The sequence below is a fragment of the Urocitellus parryii genome, chromosome 4 (assembly GCF_045843805.1).
Source record: "Urocitellus parryii isolate mUroPar1 chromosome 4, mUroPar1.hap1, whole genome shotgun sequence".
In the NCBI taxonomy this organism is placed as follows: Eukaryota; Metazoa; Chordata; class Mammalia; order Rodentia; family Sciuridae; genus Urocitellus; species Urocitellus parryii.
This window is the reverse complement of record NC_135534.1, coordinates 150242718-150264575: the sequence shown is the minus strand read 5'-3', so window position 1 is coordinate 150264575 and position 21858 is coordinate 150242718. Positions and strand designations below refer to the sequence as shown.

The 21858-nt window shown below is 34.9% G+C and overlaps 1 protein-coding gene across 1 annotated transcript in view; it reads right to left on the bottom strand.

Annotated features, from left to right (window-relative positions):
• Window positions 1-21858, bottom strand: part of Kdm4c (lysine demethylase 4C) — a 399763-nt gene that overhangs the window by 111329 nt on the left and 266576 nt on the right. The window contains exons 16-17 of the mRNA XM_026391491.2: window positions 14360-14415; window positions 11946-12054 (exon numbers count right to left, since the gene is read on the bottom strand). Of these exons, the coding sequence (XP_026247276.2) occupies window positions 11946-12054; window positions 14360-14415 (165 nt within the window). The remainder of the gene's footprint in view (window positions 1-11945; window positions 12055-14359; window positions 14416-21858) is intronic.

Genomic DNA, 21858 nt, shown 5'->3' with positions numbered 1-21858 from the left:
GTAGGTGGGCTGTCACCCTCTGCATGCACAGCATGATGAAGTTAAAAGGCTGTCATGCCTTATCTATGCAGAATGCACCTTGTGTTGTGTTAAGCACTACAGCTTTGGGGTGGGGGTGAAGCATCCCAAATCAGCCAGTGGCAAAGAGCACAGAAATAGTAATACTGTCACAGGAAAGGAGACTCAATAGTTCCAAGGCTATCACTAAGATAAATGGAGTTTTGAAATTAAATGGTGATTGCCCCTGTCAAATTGAGAAGCCTGAAAATGCACATATATTAACTGCTGGGCCTGCCAGGAAAGGGAATGATTTTCACATTGCTGGCTCCTTCATTTTCTAATTATGAAAAGGGAGGGAGGGGGGGGATTCTTAGAGAAATGTTACCTGAGAGAAGTATTTAAGGATTTTTTTGTTTTGTTTTCCAAAAAACATTGGAGTGACTAATTCTCCTCTTAGTTATAAGTTGTCATATCAACTAACACATACTTGTTCACATTATTTTTTTAAAACATATTTAGACATTTTTTGAGAAACATCAGAAAAGGATAATACCAAAGAATAATTACATCTGGATGGATTCCCCCCCTAAAGAAATTTTAAAGCAAATATCTGCAGCAGTACTGAGTTTATGCCTTTTACTGTTTACTATAAAAGAAGTAGCAATGACAACATAATCCTTCAAGTCTTTAAAAAAAGACTTTAAAAAAGAAAGAAAAGAAAAGCTCAACAACAAACTGTTTTAAAGCAGTACATCTAAGAAATAATGTTTCAACATTTATATTCCATTATAAGCTATGAATAATTTGGAATTTATGTTAACAATATGCCACTATTAAAATTAAAACTCAAATGTTTTTATAGAGTTTTATTAGCCATGTCTAAAATACCCCCAAATAATTTTATAATACCTAAAAAAATTAGACACTTCTAGATATTTGGAAGATTATCTTCTTTGGTAGAAATTACTGATACTATATAATTTTCCTGATGTTAGGAAACAGACATGTTAATTTCTCCATGTAAAGAAATGCCTTCAAATAAGGCCTGGTTCATCTCTCCTTTTGTGTTTCCAAACCCACCAAAAGAACAAACAACATCTATAGTAGTTCTAAATCTAAATCTTTCTGGCATGTAAACCTGTGCATCTCATGCCCCTTGGAACTGAACATCAAATACTACAGTAAGTGGTTACTGAATAAAAGACTGATAGCTGAATAAGAGAAAGACTCTTTAATACATAATTTCCCTCAAAACCATTACAAAGATGACAAGCTCACCAGTGGCTAAGCAGGAGGATCACAAGTTCAAAATCAGCAACTTCATAAGCCCCTAAGCAACTTATGGAGACTCTGTCTCAAAATGAAAAATAAAAAAATGGTTAAGGATGTGGTTCAGTGGTTAAGAGGCCCTGACTTCAATTCCCAGTAGTAAAAAGAAAAAAGGAAGAGATGACAAGCTAGAATCCCTACCTGATGAAAATTATCTTATTATATTTCAAATATAACTTTTGAGATAGAAATCATGTAGACAGATTCCCCAATAAGAAAAGTTGTTATCCCACCATTGGCCCCCAGTAACAGTGGTCAAGTAAAAAGTCATGATATCACAAAAGCCAGAAAAAGACAACTGAAAACATTTGTAGAACACTATTTCAGATTTTGTTTTATTTGGTTTGGTGTGTGTGTGTGTGTGTGATGTGAGGTTTTGTTTTTGGTTTTGATGTTTCCCCCCACCCAAAACTACAGTGGCTGACATAGTATATTTTATAGTACTTAGAGATTTTAGAATTAAATTTGGGTCAACAATCACTGAACACATCAACAAGTGACACTCATTAAAATAAATCATAGCAAATGGCCAGCATGTTATGAGCTGCTCTGACACTACCACTGCTTTCATAAATAAAAAATGAGAATTAAACTTTCATAGTAAAATATTTCACCAGACTAGATTGCAAATTTTGACACAGTCAATTCATCATTGTAAAAATCAGATGAGGCTCAGTCTGCTCTGGTCAGAAAGCTCATTAGTCTATTAAAATTACACCTTTGCCAGTATGTCATGATTCTTTTTTTTTTTTGAAAAATGTCTGCTATTTAGTAAAAATATTTCACAACGATTTTTTTTTGCTTTGTCCAAAGCAAATAAATGTTTAAAAATTGATGACTTTTTCAAAGGAATTGTGAGCAACACAATTTAATTATTTTTAAAGTTTTAATTAACCTTAAGCAATTTCCTGAAATGAAACATGATCAATTTATTCACTTACTTTTTTGATTTATTTAAAGTACAATATTTTAGTTTTTAAGAAAAAAACAGGATATATTTTATATTTCCAATAGAAAAAAAAATCCACATTTAAAATTTTATCCTAATGGAGAAAAAAAAAACAGTAGTTTTCTGGGGAAAAAAAAGAATATATTAAAATAAAACTGCCATTAAGACTAAGAAGTTCTGGGGCTGGGGATGTGGCTCAAGAGGTAGCACGCTTGTCTGGCATGCGCAGGGCACTGGGTTCGATCCTCAGCACCACATAAAAATAAAATAAAAGATGTTGTGTCCACCGAGAACTAAAAAAATAAATATTAAAAAAAACTCTGTCTCTCAAAAAAAAAACTAAGAAATTCTGGAATAAACGCATTTTTCATGAATATGATAGTAATTGTATATTTTTAATATATATTTTAGTTGTAGATGGATACAATACCTTTCTTTATTTATTTATTTAGGTTATGATGTACTTGATTGTAGGACACATTTATCTTTCACAAGAACTCTGAACTTCCCTTCTTGTTCATCTTTTTACAAATCATACTATGTACTTTCTAGAAGATTTTGGTTTTTTTTTTTTTTTGCAAATTCATTTCATTTCATTTGTTCTAAGAACATAAATGAAACTTCTAGAGCTGACATTGTCTTACTTGACTCCTATACTTCAGAAAGCATATGGAGCTAAAGATTTAATAAAATCACTAACCAAAATGGCATCCACAGAAAGTAGTTGTTCATCACCCCCTACTCATAACAGAAACTGAACATCACATACCTCAACCCTGTAAACTGAGAGCACTCTGCTACACAGCTACAAATCTAGGAGTAGCAGAATTCTAGCACCCTAGCATATGCTTCTCGTGACCCATTCCCAGATGGGTCACAACCACCCCAGATGGTCTACAGTTCTCATGGGCCAATCATTCCCATGCCTAAACCACGTAAGACTCCCCACTGCATTTTGCAAGCTAATAGAAGCAAGACCACAGATCAGTGTTCAGCAGAACCATGTTGAACAAGATTACTTACCAACCATAATGATCATGCTCAAAATGAAACAATGGCTACATTGTTTTAGACTCCTGTTTTAGGGAACATCAACCTAATTTATCTTATGGTTTATAGCAATAACTGCAGAGAAAGGTAACAGATTTCAGATATCTGTAGAAAAACCACTTTATGCCATGCTCCCAGGAAGATGACAGAACATTTCCATTTAATGGCACAATGTGGGAGACCAACCTCGCCCATGAATTGAGTTACTCCCCTGCTGGGCGATGTAGTGTCAGACACCCATGTTGCTAGACTGCCCCGCTCTTCTAGGGTTTGAGGAGTGACTATGTCTTCCTGCCTGAGCAAGTCTTCTTTACAGCCCATGGGTGGTGCTACGCTCCCCTGTTCCTTTGTAATATAACTCCTTGCCCTGTTTAGGGTAGAATCTTCCATGGAAATGCCTTGTGTGTCCCCTTCTCTTACTGTGCGCCCTTGGTTGTGGCCTACCCAGATGTCAGTCAACCTGCTGACAGTGGACATCATGAAAATAGACTCAGTCCGATGAAACCTGACCCCTTGCCTCATTTGAATAGCTTCTCCTCAATAAAAGGGGTCATCACGTGCTCTCTCTCCCCCTGTGGACCCTTAAGGTCCGAGGAACTGTCACAGGAACCCCAAAGAAAAAGGTATTTGTGTCTCTTCTGTGGTTTTTTTGTGCAGACCAATTAGCCCAGTTCAACTAGAGTGACCCCTGAGCCTTTTAGTCTCGAGAACAGAAACCCAGCAGCACAATATCTATTCAAAAGAAAATTCCTATAGTTTGCAAACTACCCAAAGGTAGCTTAATGTAGTTAAGTTCTTACCAAAATTAGAAAAATAAGGGGTAAAAAATAATGTAATCTGATAATAGTTAATACTGCTAACTCGCACTGAATGCAAACTATCAGCCAGGTCTTTCCCCTCTCAACCATCCCAGATGAGATTTAAGGAGGCAGATCTCCATGGCCAAGGTTGCCTAAGTGGAAGATGCAGGACTCAAACGTTATTAACTACATCCCACACACTCAAACTCAACAGAGACTTCTAATAATCGCATGATCTAACAGCCAATACAGATAAATGCAGAGAAAGTTTGATAATGAGATCAATAGAAGCAATTGGCAGCTGGTAAAACTGATGATACCTGTATGTAACCAGCTAATTTAGACAAGGACATCACTGAATTGTATGATCTTCCCTAAAATATACCACAGTCACTCATGTTAAATTAATTACAAAACCAGAAATTACTCAGCATTTAATAAAATTTTTGTTGTTTTTTAAAGCCTTCTAGGGACAAACAACCTAATTTAGACTAAAATATTGAAAAAAGATTATAATCCTTGAGCCTCCTACTCCCAGCAAAATTAAAAATAATGAATCCGCTAAACACTAATAATGATTGCACTTTTCCAAAACTATACTGTCTCTCCTTTCAATCATTGTTGACCAAGCAAAACTCAGTGGATTGTTAGTGCCATCTTAATAGCTGCCTCAGTTTGTTGGTATTGACCCAGTCAGTGTTGGAGTGAAAGGGGTCACCTCTGACTCTGCAACCCAAACCCCAGCTCACTAACTCAATTAACAGATCTGTCAGTAATCACTAGTCACACAGACAAGATCAGCAAAAATGGAACATTCTGCAATGCAAGCTAAAAAATACTACTCTCTCACAATATTCTTTAATCAGGAATTATTTGAATTATTCTACTTATCTATCTAATAATGTTTTTTCAATTAGCCCTCAGGAAAAATTAGTTCAAAACTAAAAATTTAAAGGCTCCAATCAATTTCCTTTTGCCTTGCAGTTTTCCTCTCAAAGATAAAGGAAAATCCATACTAACAAGATAACATTTCATGAATTTACACATTTTCTCCTACAGACATCTACAACCTTCAAAAAGTATATTATTTGTAGTCATGCCCATCTGACATTTTCCATTTTACTCAAAAGATTTTATGGTTTGGTATTACAGCAATATACAAATTTGACAGTTTGCAATAGGATCTAGTCCCTGTAGCAAATCATTCTGACAGTTAAGTACTATACAGTCACTAATATGCTTTTTAAAAAATAACTACACATATTTAAAAACCTTACAATGTTGGAGACCTGTACATTGAAATCTTGAAGTAAATTACTTCAATAATATTGGAAAATTTTATACTAGACTTATTCGATAATAGAACCCCACAGCCCAAACCATCATCACATCATCTGTAATATCTTCTTCTTCTGAGTTTAAAACAACAAATTTTGCTGATTATTGTCAATGTTTACTTTTTTATATAATTTTTTTGTCTTCATAACTGAACATGTGAACAAATCATCATGTGGATTATGATGACTTTTTTTCTTTTGCCTTTTAAAATGCTACTATTTTTTTCTTTAAATGTGATGAAAGATAATCAATGTGTCTTTATATTTCCCAAAACGTATCAACAGAGGCCCTGTTAAATACAACACAGATTCCTTTAGAAAGACAGTGAAGTTGCCCACTAACAATGCTGGAGCATTAACTAAATAGAACTGCAAGTGATCATTCAGCAGGAGAGGCAAGCCCCATCCTTCCCTCAGTGGTTCTATTTTTAGTATTCAGTATATCTGATAACATGAGTCAGTTTGAAATAGCATATGTGCCTTCCTCTAAGAAATAGGAAGGTTGATTGTATTTTTTTCCCCTTGATTCAACTCTTCAGATGGAATACCACAGTGAAACCACTCTATTTTCAGAATTGATGTACCTTTCAAAACTATAATCTTTGGCTTTCAGGTTCACTATTATTTGCCTTCAGGTACAAATTTTAAAGTGTATAGAGGCTTCTAAGCAGAATAGTATGGTCTCAGCCAGATACTGAACGGCTTGTAGCTCAGTCATCATTGCAGTGTAAATTCCTTTTCAAAATAATGTTCTTCACTCAGAGAACACTTGTGCCTGGCTGGGTTCACTTGTCAAATAGGAACTGGAGGTCGTCGAATGCCCAGGGGCAACTTCAACTATTCCAAAATTCATCCTTCTTCTCTATCTGACTGCAGAAATAGGATTCAAATGTAAAAGTCTTAGAAATATCTAAAGATAAAGAAACTAAAGACACTGTGCTATGCCACTAAGAGAATAGATATATTCCTGATCAATGAACAATGCCAAGTTTTTAATGCAATGGGAATAATCAAAATAAATATCATCTGCACCTATGCATACAATTTAATATTTAAATATTCTTACAACATTCATATTAGAAAACTTTACTTCCAACTAGAAATAGTGCTTAAAACTAATATTTGTATTAAGGGTTCTCAACAGCTTTCCAAGATTTCTTACAAGCCACACACCTGCTTTGCTTTTTATTTACAAAATAGTCACAGTTCTTATAATTAATCTGAAAAAGTGGTCAATGCATGGAATAAACATTCATGAATGGATATAACAAATACCAGAAATCCATGCTTTTTTAAACTATTTTACTAGTTTCCCTCAGATTGTATAGTGAACTCTAAATATTTTTATGATTATTTGCTTCCTGATCATGTTATCTCCTTTCTGTGTGAACATACTATGACAACATTATTTACCCTCTCTAAAATCAAGACTTTAATTATTCCATATCTTTTTCTTCCCCCCACTCCTGTGGTGCTGGGGATTGAACCCAGGGCCTTGTACATGCTAGGCAAGCACTCTACCAACTTACATATCCCCAGCTCCTTATCATTGTTGTAGGTATTTTTTCTACTATGAAGACAAGAACAAGTCACTCTAACTTAATGGGTATTTCATCTCTCTCTACCTTTCTTCCCTCAGTTTTCATTTTTGCACAATTTTGCTCCTTTCAGTAATAGTTATGGAAAACCAATCACATAGTAGAGAAAACAGGGCAGAAGGCAAGAAGAACAGGAGATGAGTCTTTATAAATTCTAAAATATACAGCATCTGAGGACCACTGTTTTCTTCTTGTCCTCAGGCACAATCACCTATAACTTCAAATTTCCTAGACTAGACATCCTTAAGCCACACACACAAGGGCACATGTAATGTCCTCAGTGCTTTTCTCATCCTTGGTCCTGCAATATGCAAGTGTTCTGCTCTTTTCTGGTTAAGTAGAGGACAAGAGCAGGACACAGATAAGAGACTGCCAATGACAAAGCTTGCCAAAAGATAACTTTTCACATAAGGAAAAGTCATTCAGAAGCAAATGAATTCATCCTAAATGTGTAGGAAAGAAAAATAGTAAGTAATTCAAAATCTGCACTGAAAAACCAGAAGAATGCTGAAGCTAACATAGAAAATGATTCTTCCTATTGGACTGGCTGCTCTGAACCCATTAGGGTAACACGCAGCTATTCCTCCCACAACAGAAAGATTCTCCTTTAGCCACTGGTGCTTTAATTTAATCAGCAGCATGCTGAAATGGAGCAAAACTACTTTAAAAAGCTCTGAAATAATCACTAAAAAGTGAAAAATGGTCAAAGAAAAGGGAATTAGTCCAAACTCTGAAGACTTCTACAATAAAATATACTTTTGAAGTAAATTTTTTTACTTCAAAAACACTTAATGAATTATTAAAGCATTTAAAAACATTTAAAATCAGCCCAGAAATAAAAGAATGTCTTGAAAATAAATCTAGGGTCATTGTCGTTTCCATTTGATTATATGATAACAGGCAACACCCACAATGTCTCATTCTTTTAAACTGGTCATTACACCTACAAGGGAAAAATCTGCTCAGTAAACAAATCCTTTCCCATATGCTCACAAAATTCTTTCCGCGCCAGTAATTTTACAGGAGTTGTTTTTTTTTTTTAAGCTGTAGATTAAACTTTTAAATAAATAAATAAAAGGCCAACAACAGCATTAGTAAAACACATCTGCAAATATATGCAACAGTATGCAGTAGTCCATTAGCAAACTATTGCATAAATCCCAATACTCCATATTCTAAAAAGACACTGTTAATGAGTATTTTTAAAATAGCTCTAATAGTTCAGAAGACATTTTAAACTTATGTTTGCCCACTCTTTAAGCCTCTTGCACACAGTTAATAACTCTTAGTAACATTGCATCTTTTACAGAAAAACTCTTAATTTGCCCCAAGGGAAAGTTCTTTTTATATGGCTAAATGAAAACCTGAACTAAAATATTGCTAAACTATTGCCATTTGGAATTCAGTACTTTGAATGTATCCCAAGGAATACTTTCAATGCCCTGTTTGCTATCCCTTGACCTAGAGCACCACAGTGTGCAACACACAGACACCTAGTGAAAGTGTGGGCAGGGCTCTGATGAGGTGCTAAAGAAAACAAGTGGTAGTTTAAGGGCAACATGCTGAGTATATGGTGCAACATCACCACCTAGTGGTTACTATGGAGAGACTCAGAGTTGCTTTGGGGATACTGCAGTTGCTTCTGGGAAGACCACTGGTCCACTTCAATGTTCAATCCCCAATTGATCGCAGATTTCAAGATCAGAATTTTCAGCCACAAGGCATGTGAATTCACTTCTATTAAATTTAAAGGAGGAAAGGTGAGACAGCCAAAACCCTCCAGTCATAATCATTTTAAGTTAGAAGCACAATTAATAAACAATCATTTGCTACGTTATATTCATTTTGTAAATATCTATCCAGTGGCTACTATGTGTATGTATACCCACATCACAGAATTTTATTCACCTGGTGGTCCAATTTCTATAAGAAAAATGCTAAAATAGATTATATATAATTTTCAATTATAGGTAGTTAATATGCATGTTACCAAACTACTACTACACATGACAGTGCCCACAACAAAAGATGCTAGAGAAATCATGTCTCAATTAAAAAACGTACATATTGTTTGGCACAACAAGTAATAACTGGTGAAATAAATTGATTCTGACATACAAATAATTCTTATCTATGCGAATAGAAATGTGAATGAACAGTTTAGAGTCCAGAAAAGGGATAATGTCTACATTTCCAGAAAAAATGGAATGTTAAAACTAACCCTAGCAGGCACATATATTAAATCAACAGGCATAGCAAAACAACTTGCCTGGACTCACTTTGGCCTAGATGAAAAACCACAAAAAAACTACTTGTCTGGTTTCTTGTTGACCACTTAAACTTCAAAAAAATGCTAATGTCAGGCAAGTGCACTTTTAACACTATGCATAGTGTTACTACTCAAACAAGTAACCATGTGTAAATTTATTTTTCAAAGTCTTGATAACCATGGGATGCTGGTAAAAACTGGGAAACAGACCCTGTCACCAAGATCCTCATTCTTAAGTATTCCTGATGAAACGATGTGCAGATTGCTGGTCACTGTACTCTCTCAAACTACTGCACAATTTCGGAGTGACTTTTTTTCAAAATGAAGTTTCTTTCCCCTTATACTACCCTTACTAAAGATATCCACTGTGATAATTTTGATAAATACTATTACAAAAACATCTCCATGAATATAAAATTATATGAAACACAGAAAAAATATCTTCTCAATAGTCTCTCATTTTTTGTGTAAATACATGCACCACAGACATCTACATAAGTCGGTGGACATAGCTCTATATCGTCAATAGACTAGAATTTAGATAACCTTAAATCCAATCAAGACATATTCTTTTAGAGGTGTCAATCATTTAAGGATAGAAACATTCTTTTAAAAATAAGTGAAAGGGGACCAGGGAAGGAAGGAAGAAAAGGAAAGGAGGAAAGGGGAGAAATATTAGGGAGTAAAATTAATCAAATTTTATTAGATGCATGTACAAATATGCCACAATGAAACCCACTATTCTGTATAAGTAATATGCATCAATAAAAAGGAATCAGTGGTATGCACAACCGAGTTGAAGGACAACACTGTAAAGAAAACTATGAGCTTCATCATTTTCAGATGCAGTCATCAGATGTCTAGGTATAACAACTGAATGAGTTTAAAATAAGCCAGAATGTCCATCCCTGCTCTTCTCTCAAACGTACTTTGGAACTGGTGTGAGTAACATTAAATCATGAAGGATCACTAAAGCAGCCCTTAAACAGCTGCCTCAAAGCCATGACACTTGTCAGGGATATCACACCAGTAACAGAGAAAGCCTTCAGGATAAAGAATCAAAGGTGATTTTTAAAATGTAATATTTGAATTTTTACAAATAAATGTTGCTTTTATAATCAGAAGAAAACTAAAATACTAGACATTAACATTTGTCCCCCTAAACATTAAATTTCTAACATGGTAATCCAATCTTCTTTTGAGTATCCTATTTTATAATTATAATTTTTTCAAATGTTTTATTTGTCTATTTTTTTGGAGGGGTAGTGAACTACTAGGGATTGAAGACAAGGGCTCTACCACTTAGGTACAATCTGAGCCCCACCTCATCTAGGAGACAGAGTCTCACTAGATTCTTTGGCCTTGCTAAGTTTCTGAGGCTGGCCTCAAACTTGTGATGATCTGCCTCAGTCTCCTAAATGGCTGGGATTACAGGATTATGCCACCACATCCAACTTATTGTTGTTGTTAATTGTTGACCAGGGGATAAGGTTTTTCTCACACATAGTCAAAGATCCATTGAAGTAGTTCATGCATTTCTGTCTTAGTTTATAAAACCTCAGCTGCCACATCCTAACCATCCTGATCCCATCAATCATATCAGCTATCACAATTCCCCAGTTCTATGAAAGTGCAACACATTTTCTCTTAAAGTAAAAATCCTTAGTGGAATTATGATGGAAAATAATGTTCACTTACCCTTGTCTGACTAAATCCCAAGAGACAGGCCCAGAGACAGTATACTACCTGGCTCCCCTTGGGGGAAGAGAGTTGTAAGAAAATAAGCGACAGACAGGAAAAGAGTTTCACGATATGGACTGAAATGTTCTCCAGTGGAAAGAGCTCAAATCAAAATAACAAAGATTCAAGAAATTCTAGAATGTTGAGATCACCCGTATGTTAAGTCATGCAGTTAAACTTTAGGAGAAAGTTCTCATTGAATACATAATATAAAGGCCAAACTAATGATCTGCTGACTTACAATCGAGCAAAACTAAAAAGTTACCTCAATGTTAAAGAAATCAAAGAACTATATTTTCAATTGGGGGTGGGAGGAATAAAGAAGAATCTCTTAACAAGGTAAGCCAGTGACAGATTTCCATAAAAGTTTCTGAATAGATCAGAAAATAACAAGCAAGTCTGGCTTATTAAGTGACTTGTAGATATTCATGATTGAGAAAATCCTTTAGTAATAATATAGGCTTTTGTATTTCTCAATAAATCTCTTCCTGATAAGGAGATGATGAAATTGGGTTATATATATTTTGCTAAGTCAAGAAAAACCAGAGAAAGGCAAAAGAAACACTAAACAATTTAAACAAAGCTGGACCATGCTCTCCATTCCTAACAATCTCACTAGATTGTTCACATTAATTCAGGAAATGTATTGATCCTTTCCCTTGCTTCAAACAGATTTTGAGGATATTTATGCAGACTTACAATATTACAGGAAAATAGTTTGTAAGGATAGATAAACTCAGGCTAAAGGAAATTTATGGTAGAATAAAATGAAGCTTAGGAGAAATATTATCTGGGGAATGTACATTATAAGAAAAAATAAAAATTTGAAATTAACACTAATTTATGAGGTAAAAAATAAGCTTTGCCACTCACCAATTTTAACCTCTGTAAAGGTATTCTGCCTACATCTATTTGTGTCCTTTCTGGGACATTAGTGAATCGAACTTCTGGGACCGCAACGGCGCACATGACATGGGCCCACCTACAGGAAAGGAGACATTAAACATAAACAAAAGTTCCCTAAACTCACATACCTTCATACGTCAACCTGGTGATGGCAGTCTCATAGATGGGAAACACACAGATGAGAAAGAAAGCCAAAAGCCTAAATCCATCCAAATTTTGCATGTTAAACCTCTAGATATGTTGAGTACAACACAGTACAACACTGTGATGTAAAGAACTAGCTAAAGGCCAAGGACTCAGCCCTTTTAATATACATACTTTCTACACTTGATATGTAAAATACTAAAATGGAAGTTTCCTGTTTCATTTGATGCTAAAATATGTGTGCTTAAGCTAACCAATATGTGGCAAAAGAATGGTCAATATTATTCAATGTAACTTTTTCACAAAATGCATGTCATGAAGCAAAATTCAAACCGTAGAATTTTTCATCAAGAATTAATACTGATTCAGTCTTTAAATTATTTCTTATGACTACCCTACTATAACCAAAGGAACCTAGAGATTAGGAAAAATTTATTCCTTGGTCTCCTACTAAAAACCAAATATCTCCTTTCACAATCTGAATTAGTCCAGAGAAATTTCAACTTTCCTATTATATGTCCCACAAATGTTGTACCTCCAAACAAATATAAAGACTTTCGAGGTTTGAAGAAACCTTGAAAGCATTATCAAATCCATCAACCTATTTTTAAGCCAAAGCATATTCATTTCACTTAAACAACAGACTCCATCCTGTCTGTCAAAACCACAGGAAGAGAGGGCAGGTGTCATTCCCACCAGAGCATTCTTAAACATTTAAATAAAAGATAGCATTCTACAGTTTACCCCAAGGGTACAAACAGAACTTCTTATCACATTTGTCTTTACAGGAAACACTTAAGTCACCTCACAGTCTGCACAGCCTGTGGAACATCTAAAAACTAGTGAAGACGTTTTAGAATACAGCCAATCATATCAACTTGGATTATGAAAAATGATCCAAAATTAAGCAAAACTACAGTTTCTTAAAGTTCATTAACATAGGAATGATAAATGCCTTTCCTCTCCCTTTTAAGCAATCAGAAACATGTGCACATGCACACAGTTATCTTAACTGCATCACTGCATTATACCAGGAGTCTCAACTCCAATGCCCATGGGGCCAGGCAGAAGGTAAGCAAATACAAACACACTTGGAAATCAAAGTGACCTGGGGACCACCTGCCACACTGAGGCCAAGTTCACAACCCAAGACATTATTACCTTGTCATTTTTCAAGTTACTATTTTAAAAATCTGGATTTTTATGTAAAAGTCTCTCAATTTTTCAACCTTTTGATAAAAGTGATAAAATTGTGTATGATAAAATAAAACCTATTTTGGGGTAGAATCTGGCCCTCAAGTGCCAAGCTTGTAACTTCTGCTTAGACCATTTCTACATGATTCTATTCCAAAGGACCCTAAAATATGCCCCATTTTCAATATTAAATCAGGTCATGAAAATAAAAATAAAATTAATTCAAAACAGCCATAAAAACCAGATTACCTTCTTTTTATGTTCCCATGACTCTCTTTCAAGACTCTTCATGCTCTCCAACTCTCCCCTTACATCTTAGTACAACATTTCTTGATTATCTTTTCCAAATTAATACATGTACATTTTTGTTAATTTGCCTCATATTAAAAGTAAATGGCTTTGCCAGGTGTGGTGGTATACACCTGTAATCCCAGAAGCTTGGGAGGCTGAGATAGGAAGATTGCAAGTTCAAAGACAGCCTCAGCAAAAGCAAGGTGCTAAGAAACTCAGTGAGACTCTGTCTCCAAATAAAAATATGAAATAGGGCTGGGGACATGGCTCGGTGGTAGAGTGCCCCTGAGTCAATGACCGGTACCAAAAAAAAAAAAAAAAAAGTAAATGGCTTTGTTAATGCCACAACTACAAATGACTTAATTTAGATAAATTAAAGATTTTATCTTTAATAAAGATACCTGTTTCACCATTTTCAGGCATATTCCACCGTTCATATTAAACACAGGGATTACAATGGTACCTGGACAATGTGAGCCACCTTAATTTTAAAACTTCTATTAGTAAAACAGGAGATAATCTTCTTTGTTTCAAACACATACCAGCAGAAGCAAACCTTTGAAAACTCTCACTCTACAGAGGCAAAAGTGCTGCCAGTAGCTGTCTAAAGCACAGAACCACAACCTGTGCAGAGCTACACCCCAAAAGCTTTGGAACAATGTATACAACAAGAGGTAAGGCAAACTGTCATTCAGAGATTCTAGAAAGGAGAAACACATGATGAAACTTAACGCAATTAATACATTACTTACTTATTATTCTTAGTTTGCTTAAGAGCGCCCCCTCTCAAATTGCAGAGACAGCATTCCTAAGGGTGAAATAAAATACCACAGTTATTAGACACATATAACAAGTCATTACCTTGCATCTATATAGTTCTAGAACCTATAATTTTTTTATTTTAAAATCAAAACCTTCAATAATTACATAAAGCAATTCAAGTTCAAAAAGGAAAAGGCATTAAAAATAGAGGGGGCAAGATAAGAGTACACCCCATAATGTTCTGGATATACATCTCTCAGAGAGAACCATCATGGTCCTGGTATCATTTTCAATTGCCACCTTACAGAAAAACTGTGTAAAAGAGAACTTGGGAGCCATGAGAGGTATTAAATAGAAATCTGGAGTGTAGAATATACATACTACTACAGTCCTTTTGCTGTGGGAATCCACCCATGGATACAGGATGGCTAAAAATTTTGCATTCCAGCAGGCTTCTTTATGATGTGGGATAAGTCAGAGACTACTATTAAAAGATGCCCCTTTCACTGAAATACCATTTGTGTCTTCTGTTGACCTAGAATATTTTAATTAAATACCTGGGTTAACTTTGTGTTTTTAATTTCAAGCTTGTTCTCCCAAATTTCCACATTAGCAACTTTAAAAAAATAGGTTATTTGTGATTTTTCTTCCTTCAAACTGTACATGTTAAAATTTACTCTATCCTCCAAGTTGATATGTCTTAACTAATTCTGACGTTTTGCCTAGCTTTACAAAGAATTCCTCTAATCTACTATCAGTAAAACAAAACAAAAAAAAAAGTTTAAAACAAAAACAACAACATTGTGGAATACAGTATGTGAAGGAGTAAAATATAAGATAAAAGTTACAAATGAAATATGTGGGTTAGAAGTAATGAAAATAGGACTGGGTTTGTGGTTCAGTGACAGAGCACTTGCCTAGCATGTGTGAGGCACTGGGTTTGATCCTCAGCACCACATATAAATAAATAAAGTAAAGGCACATTAACAACTAAAAATTTTTTTTAAAAAAAAGAAAGAATGAAAATATACTATTGTAATATTCTTACATAGCTCATGAACCTGAATATTTTTTAATGGTAGACTATGTTCATGTAAAAATGAAAACTGTAATTCAACAGCTGCCTTTAACAAAGGTATCAAATATTCCAAAATATTAAGTCTCCAAGAATATTAACTCACAATCAAAACACAAAAAAGGTAACATAAGCATAAATTAGGTGCCCAATCATATCAGACACAAAAGATAAAATAAATATGTCCATGTTTTATTGAAAATGCAAGTAAGAGACCATAAATTAATAACAAATCACATTTTCAAAAACAACACAGATATTCTAAACAAAAAAATTAAATATGAATTTTAAGCATTATATTAAATAGCAGGCTATTCTTAGTTGAAGGGTAAATTATAAAACAGAAAGACCTGAATAAATAACTAACCAAACACTAATACAAAAAAAAAATAGTCAATGAAAGGTATTTAGAAAGTCTGTATCCAATTGAATAAAGTGTGTGTACATGTATATCTTTAACATATAAAAATAAACTCAAATTGACTTAAGCAAAACACAACTGCAAAGCTATTAAAATAAAATACGGGAAAATTGTGGAGGGCAGGCTATGACCTGCTCTGAAATTATATAGAACAGTAGTTCTCAGACTGTACCTAACTCTGAGTTACTCCATTTCTGTAAGGCAATAGTAAACCATGAGTTACCCCATTCTGAGTTTAGGGACTGAGATGGAATGAATCTATACTTTGTTTGTACAAGTAAACAATCACCATCTGCCTAGCACAACTACAAGGCAGAAACTGATTTTTTTTAAAAATTAAATGTTCTAATAAAAATGACCACCTGTGAATTTACAGAATTAATCAGAAGCACATGGATGCATATACATATCAAACTCATATAAGAAAAACCAGGCCAATATGAGCTTATCAAATACATCAGACCACCAAATAAAGGAACTTTCTCATCTGAGTCCCATTAAATAAGCAGTAGCCAAAGACTGGATAGGGGAACACACCAACCTTGTCACCTGGTCACTCATCATGAGCCCTGAGTAAGAAAAGTACCACAGAGATGAACCTCCAATTTCCTGTCCCATCAGGCAATTGGTACAATGCAGTTTCTCTTGCCCCTGAGGACCATCCATGGCCCACTCCAGACTCACATCTCAAGCTGACACTCCAAGGTGATGCTCTGAAACTGCTGTCTGTCTGAATATTGACCTAAAAGAAGTTCCTGCTTTTTGGAACAGCCCTTCACTGGGTTGGTAACCATATCTGATGGCCTACAGTGACTCTTTGCTTTTAGTACCTACTTTTTGCCTTTGGTCTCAGTACAGCCTTCAGAAACCCTATGGCCCCCTTAAACCTCTCTTAGCCTTTCTGTAACCTATATATACATAATTGTGTAAAGTGTGATTATGACTTCAGTATTTATTTATATATATGTCATTAAAATTGGAATAAAAAATCTGTGATTGCCTGGCTTAATACTATCAGGTGACCCACAGGTATGTAGGGAACTGCCACAGCTTAAAGAAGTGCAGCCTCTAAATACATTGTTATTTAATAAATTCTGACATTACAGAAAGACACAAACATGTTTATCTATGTTAGCTACAAGCTCACTTGCAACACAATATATTAATTTAAAATAAATGATATTTTAATAAATCATTTAAGGTAAAATATCAAAATTTAAAATTCTAAGTATATAATACAAATCAACATACAATGTTAAGACAAGAAAATATTTCCAACATATATATCAGAGATTGTTTTCCAGAAAATATTTTTTTAAACTCACACATTTTTGAAAAATAGAGGATTCAAAGGATCTTCAGTGTCAGTAAGCACATAAGAAGTTACCCAACTTCCAGGAAATAAAGAAAAATAATGAGATCTAACTTTAGATTTTTAAAATCAGAACATATGGAGCCTGGGGCCATAAGCTCAGTTGTAGAGCGCTTGCCTGGCACATGTAAGGCACTGTGTTCAATACTTAACATCATATAAAAATACATAAATAAAATGAAGGTATTATGTCCATCTACAACTAAAAAAATAAAAATAAAAAAAGATCAGGACATACTAATATTAAGGGAAAACACTAAGGTATTTAAATCTATTGACCATTTTAGTCACCCCAAAGCATCGAGCCATAACAGAAGGTTATGCATAGGTATGTGGGTTGTTATGATGGCTTTGGAGAGCAATTTGGCATTATCAATCAAAATTTTAAAGTGCACATAAATTACGATGCAGGAATTCACCTTCTTACAATCTGTCTTAAACATAAACCTCAATGGGAAAAGGAGGATTCTAAATCTACTATTGTTTCATTTCTGCTTTTGTGAATAGCTATGGGGAACTGCAATTATCATTAGTTTAAATCTTATTTGTAATGTCTGGATTTTAATATAATGAGAATAGATTAAAGCTTGTAACTTAAAATAGTAATGAAAAAATATGGCAAATCCACAAACTCTAAGGTATTAAGACATATAAAATACAGTATTTAAGGGAAAACACTAAGATATTTAAATCCATTGACCATTTTAGTCACCCCAAAGCAGCAAGCTATAACAGAAGGTTATGCATAGAAAACATATGAAAGGCTGAAGGACTAAGCACTATCAGTAATTTTATGTAAAAACTGAGCTTTAAAAACTTGAGCATGATGGGAATTAGAGAACTTTGCTAACAGTATTAAGTAATTTCAAATTAATAAAAGAAAAACCACAGACACAGAGACACACACACACAGAGAATTAAATCTTTTTAAATTGAATATATGCAATTTAAAATTAAAAGAGCTGGATGTTTACCCAACTTTGTATCCTTTTTTTTTCTCCCTCAAAGAGAAATTTTTAAATGGTGGACTTATGACATCTTATAAATTCTTTCAGGAAACCGGAAATTCTAATCTAACCTATGTAGATATGAAAACTCTTCAGTCTTGCAGAACAAAATAAATAAATAACATTAAACAGTTTGTGCTTGTTACGAGCCTTGTTTTCTTGTATGATTAATAAGCATGCTTTTTCCAGGAACAATAACAGCCAGAATAAAATGACTCACTATTATAAAGATTTAGATATTGCCAGTCAACCAATATTATCTTTAAAAAAAAAAAAAAAAACAACCAAAATGCCTGTTACAACGTGATTACTCTATAAGGCAGCTGTTATTTCTGTCTCCCAAGAACAACATTTAAAAAAAAAAAATCCATTCCATTGCATTTTCCCCCCTCAGGACAATTAAACTGAATGAGAAAATATAAAATCATATCATATCGTGAACATTGTACTTTTTTCTGCATAGGTCCCATTCCCTTTCCTAATACCAATGACAAAATTCCTTTTTAACAATGCCAAATATTTTTGAAATTTGATTTCATAAAAAATTCACCACTGAGATGAACCGCTCACAAGTATACCAATTTACAACATGAAATGATTTCTTTATGGCTGAGTTATTAAACCATGAAAAAGAGTGTTTATAATCAAAATGCTGACACAACATTAACAACAATGGTGGGAAATGCACTGTTGTGATATGGCTATTGCAGTTGTTCATTACTTGTAGTAGAGGGAAATCTCGTTCCAATGGCTCTTCTATAAAACATCAGTTAAAGAAATGCCAATACAAACATTCTCAAGCTGCCTCGTAAGAAGCTCTCATTTTAGCTGACATATCCATAAGTGCCACTAAAGCCAATTTTCAGAGCTATAGAAAAATTATGAGATTGAAGTACAACCCACCTACTCCCTGCATACACACACGAGCACGCAGGATCTCTCGCTCTCCCTCTCTCTCCTCTCTCTGTCTCTCTCTCATTTATCTGACTTGTTCATAACAGAAATGCAAAACTGTAAAATTGGGCTGCCTAAGCAGGGAAAACAAAGAGTAATTATCGCATTAAAGCAAAACTTGTGCTGAACCACAAAACATGAAAGAATCATTTTGTCATATGTGGCTCATTTGTCTGGGGTGGAGAAAGGACAGGGGTGGTGGCATGCACTCTATCTGATTAGAAAACTGAATGACAATTTTCCTGCAGTATACTTGAATGGAAATCCCACAACCTACAATTAATTTAATATTAGCAAGTGAATTCTCCAACACTGATATTCACATCTATTTGTATAATAAGTAAAAACATTCATTCAATCAACTATTCATCACCATGATGTCTCTAGAGCTATAATAGTAAATGGTAATGGTTCTATCTTCAGGGAATTTAATATGGGTTGGGGAGGAAGAGGCAGACAGACAAACAGAGCAGATTACGTAGATGGTCAGAGGTCAAATGCTATGTGAATAGACCACAGAGTTCCTTAGGAAAGAGGAATATAGGTAGACCCCTGGCCTATTCTCCTATGAAAGGTACTCACAGAGATAAGAAGAATATCTAATCAATCTTCAAATAAAAGTTCACATATGGAAAACCTTCATAGGTCACATCAACCAAGATGGGAAGCCACTATAAAATTTGAGAAAGGGCATAATCTGACTTACATTTTAAATGGCTCACTGATGTGGACAGCAGACTATAAAGGTACCTGAGTAGAGGTAAGAAACAGAATGATACTGCCATAATGCAAAAAAAGAGGTAATGAGAGGCTTATACCTGAGTAGTATCAATAGAGGTGATAAGAACTAGTCAGGAAGTCAGGACTCTTAGATTCATTTTGAATGTAAAGAACTCAGGATTTACTCAAACACAAGTAAAATATGAAAAAAAGGAAACAGCCTTAAATCTAGTTCTAAAGCTTCTGACCTCATCAAGCGGGAGGTCAAAATTCCCAGTCACTGGAAATGAGGAAAGGTACAGGAAAAGTAGATCTAGAATTCAGCTTGGGGAGGGTAAGCCAGAGGTAATTACTGGACTTGCGAGCAGAAGTGCTTCACATGAGATTGTTTATTTGGGTCTGCACTATAAATATACAAATCATCAATGAATAGATGCAATTCAAAACCATTAAAGCTGAGGTAGGATGATAACACGATGTGCATTAACACAGACTTTAAGGAGCCCAAGTTTTTGAGACCTGGGAATCTGCAACAGTACCTGGTTGGGACGATGAAAAAGAACTTGGCTAAGAAGCATGAAAAGCAGCAGCACATAAAGTAGGAGGAAAAGCAGGAGTCTACAAGATGCTGGAAACTAAATGAGGATGGCAGTTAAAACAGGAGGCAGTGATCAACAGATCCTGGTGGTGAAACATACAATATGGAAACGTGGAGCACACTCTATAACTACAATAGGGTAAGAGGGAAGTGGGGAAATTAGGGAGAAGACAAGTCTTTAGAGTTTTACTATACGAGGGTACAGAGAACTAAGGTGGTAGCCAGCACTGACAAGAGGTCTTTTCATTTGAAGATGATGGTTTGCATAAAAATGTGCATCACCTAGAGATGATTTACTTTTTCCAGGAAGTGGTATTAATAGAGATTGATGCCAAGGGTGCCTTACTATTGAGCTATATTCCCCTGACCAATTTATTTCCTATTTTGAGATGAGCTCTTGGTATGTTGCTTAGAGCATCACAAAATTGTTGAGGATGACCTTGAACTTGAGATTTTCTTGCCTCAATCTCCTGAGTTGCTGGGATTACACATGTGCGCCACCAAACCCAGTTTAGAGAAGAATATTGGGGATGTGGGGGAAAGAAAGATGAGTTATTTGAATAGAGATTCCATGGATAAAGGAGAGAATGGCTTGAGACAGGAACATAGAAATTAGAGTTATAATGCACGTAGAAATATGCAGGTCTATTCTGATGGTTTCCTATTGCTTGGTAAAATAGAAAATGAGCTCATCAGGTTTTTAAAAGCAGGAACACTCTGCCTACTGGGTGTTCTCTGCAGCCATGTTCAGCTACAGGACTGCAGGTACAGGGCAGATAGATAACCTGGGTGGTTGATGCTGAAGGAGAATAAAAAAGTGAGAAAGCAGGAAGGGAGTCGACAGTATATGCAAAGGAATAAATATACTACCTAAAAAGAGAACAGAGACATGAAGAAACAGACTAGAAAAAGTTGAGAGAATCAGTGAATCACATTGCCACAGTGAGAATAAATGATTTTGCTTGTGTCCAGGAACAAGAGGGTGTGGGCAAGAAAGACAGAGAAGGCTTCTCATAGTAACATGCCTGAAATTGAGAGACAACATTTAAAATGCAACATATATTCAGCTTGGGGAGGGTGAGCCAGAGGTAATTACTGGACTTGCAAAAAGACAAGTTTCCACAAGTGAGAGAAAACATGGGATACTTGTCAGAAAAACAAGTATCCCATATTTTCTCTCATATGTGGAAACTTAAAATAATATGAACATATACAGTCAGGAGTATATCTTCACTAGTGGAATACCTGTCCAGCATATACAGGCCTTAGGTTTGATCCCTACCCACGACAAAAAATTGCATTAAAATTAAATGAAATTAAATTAAATATAACTAGTGAAAAG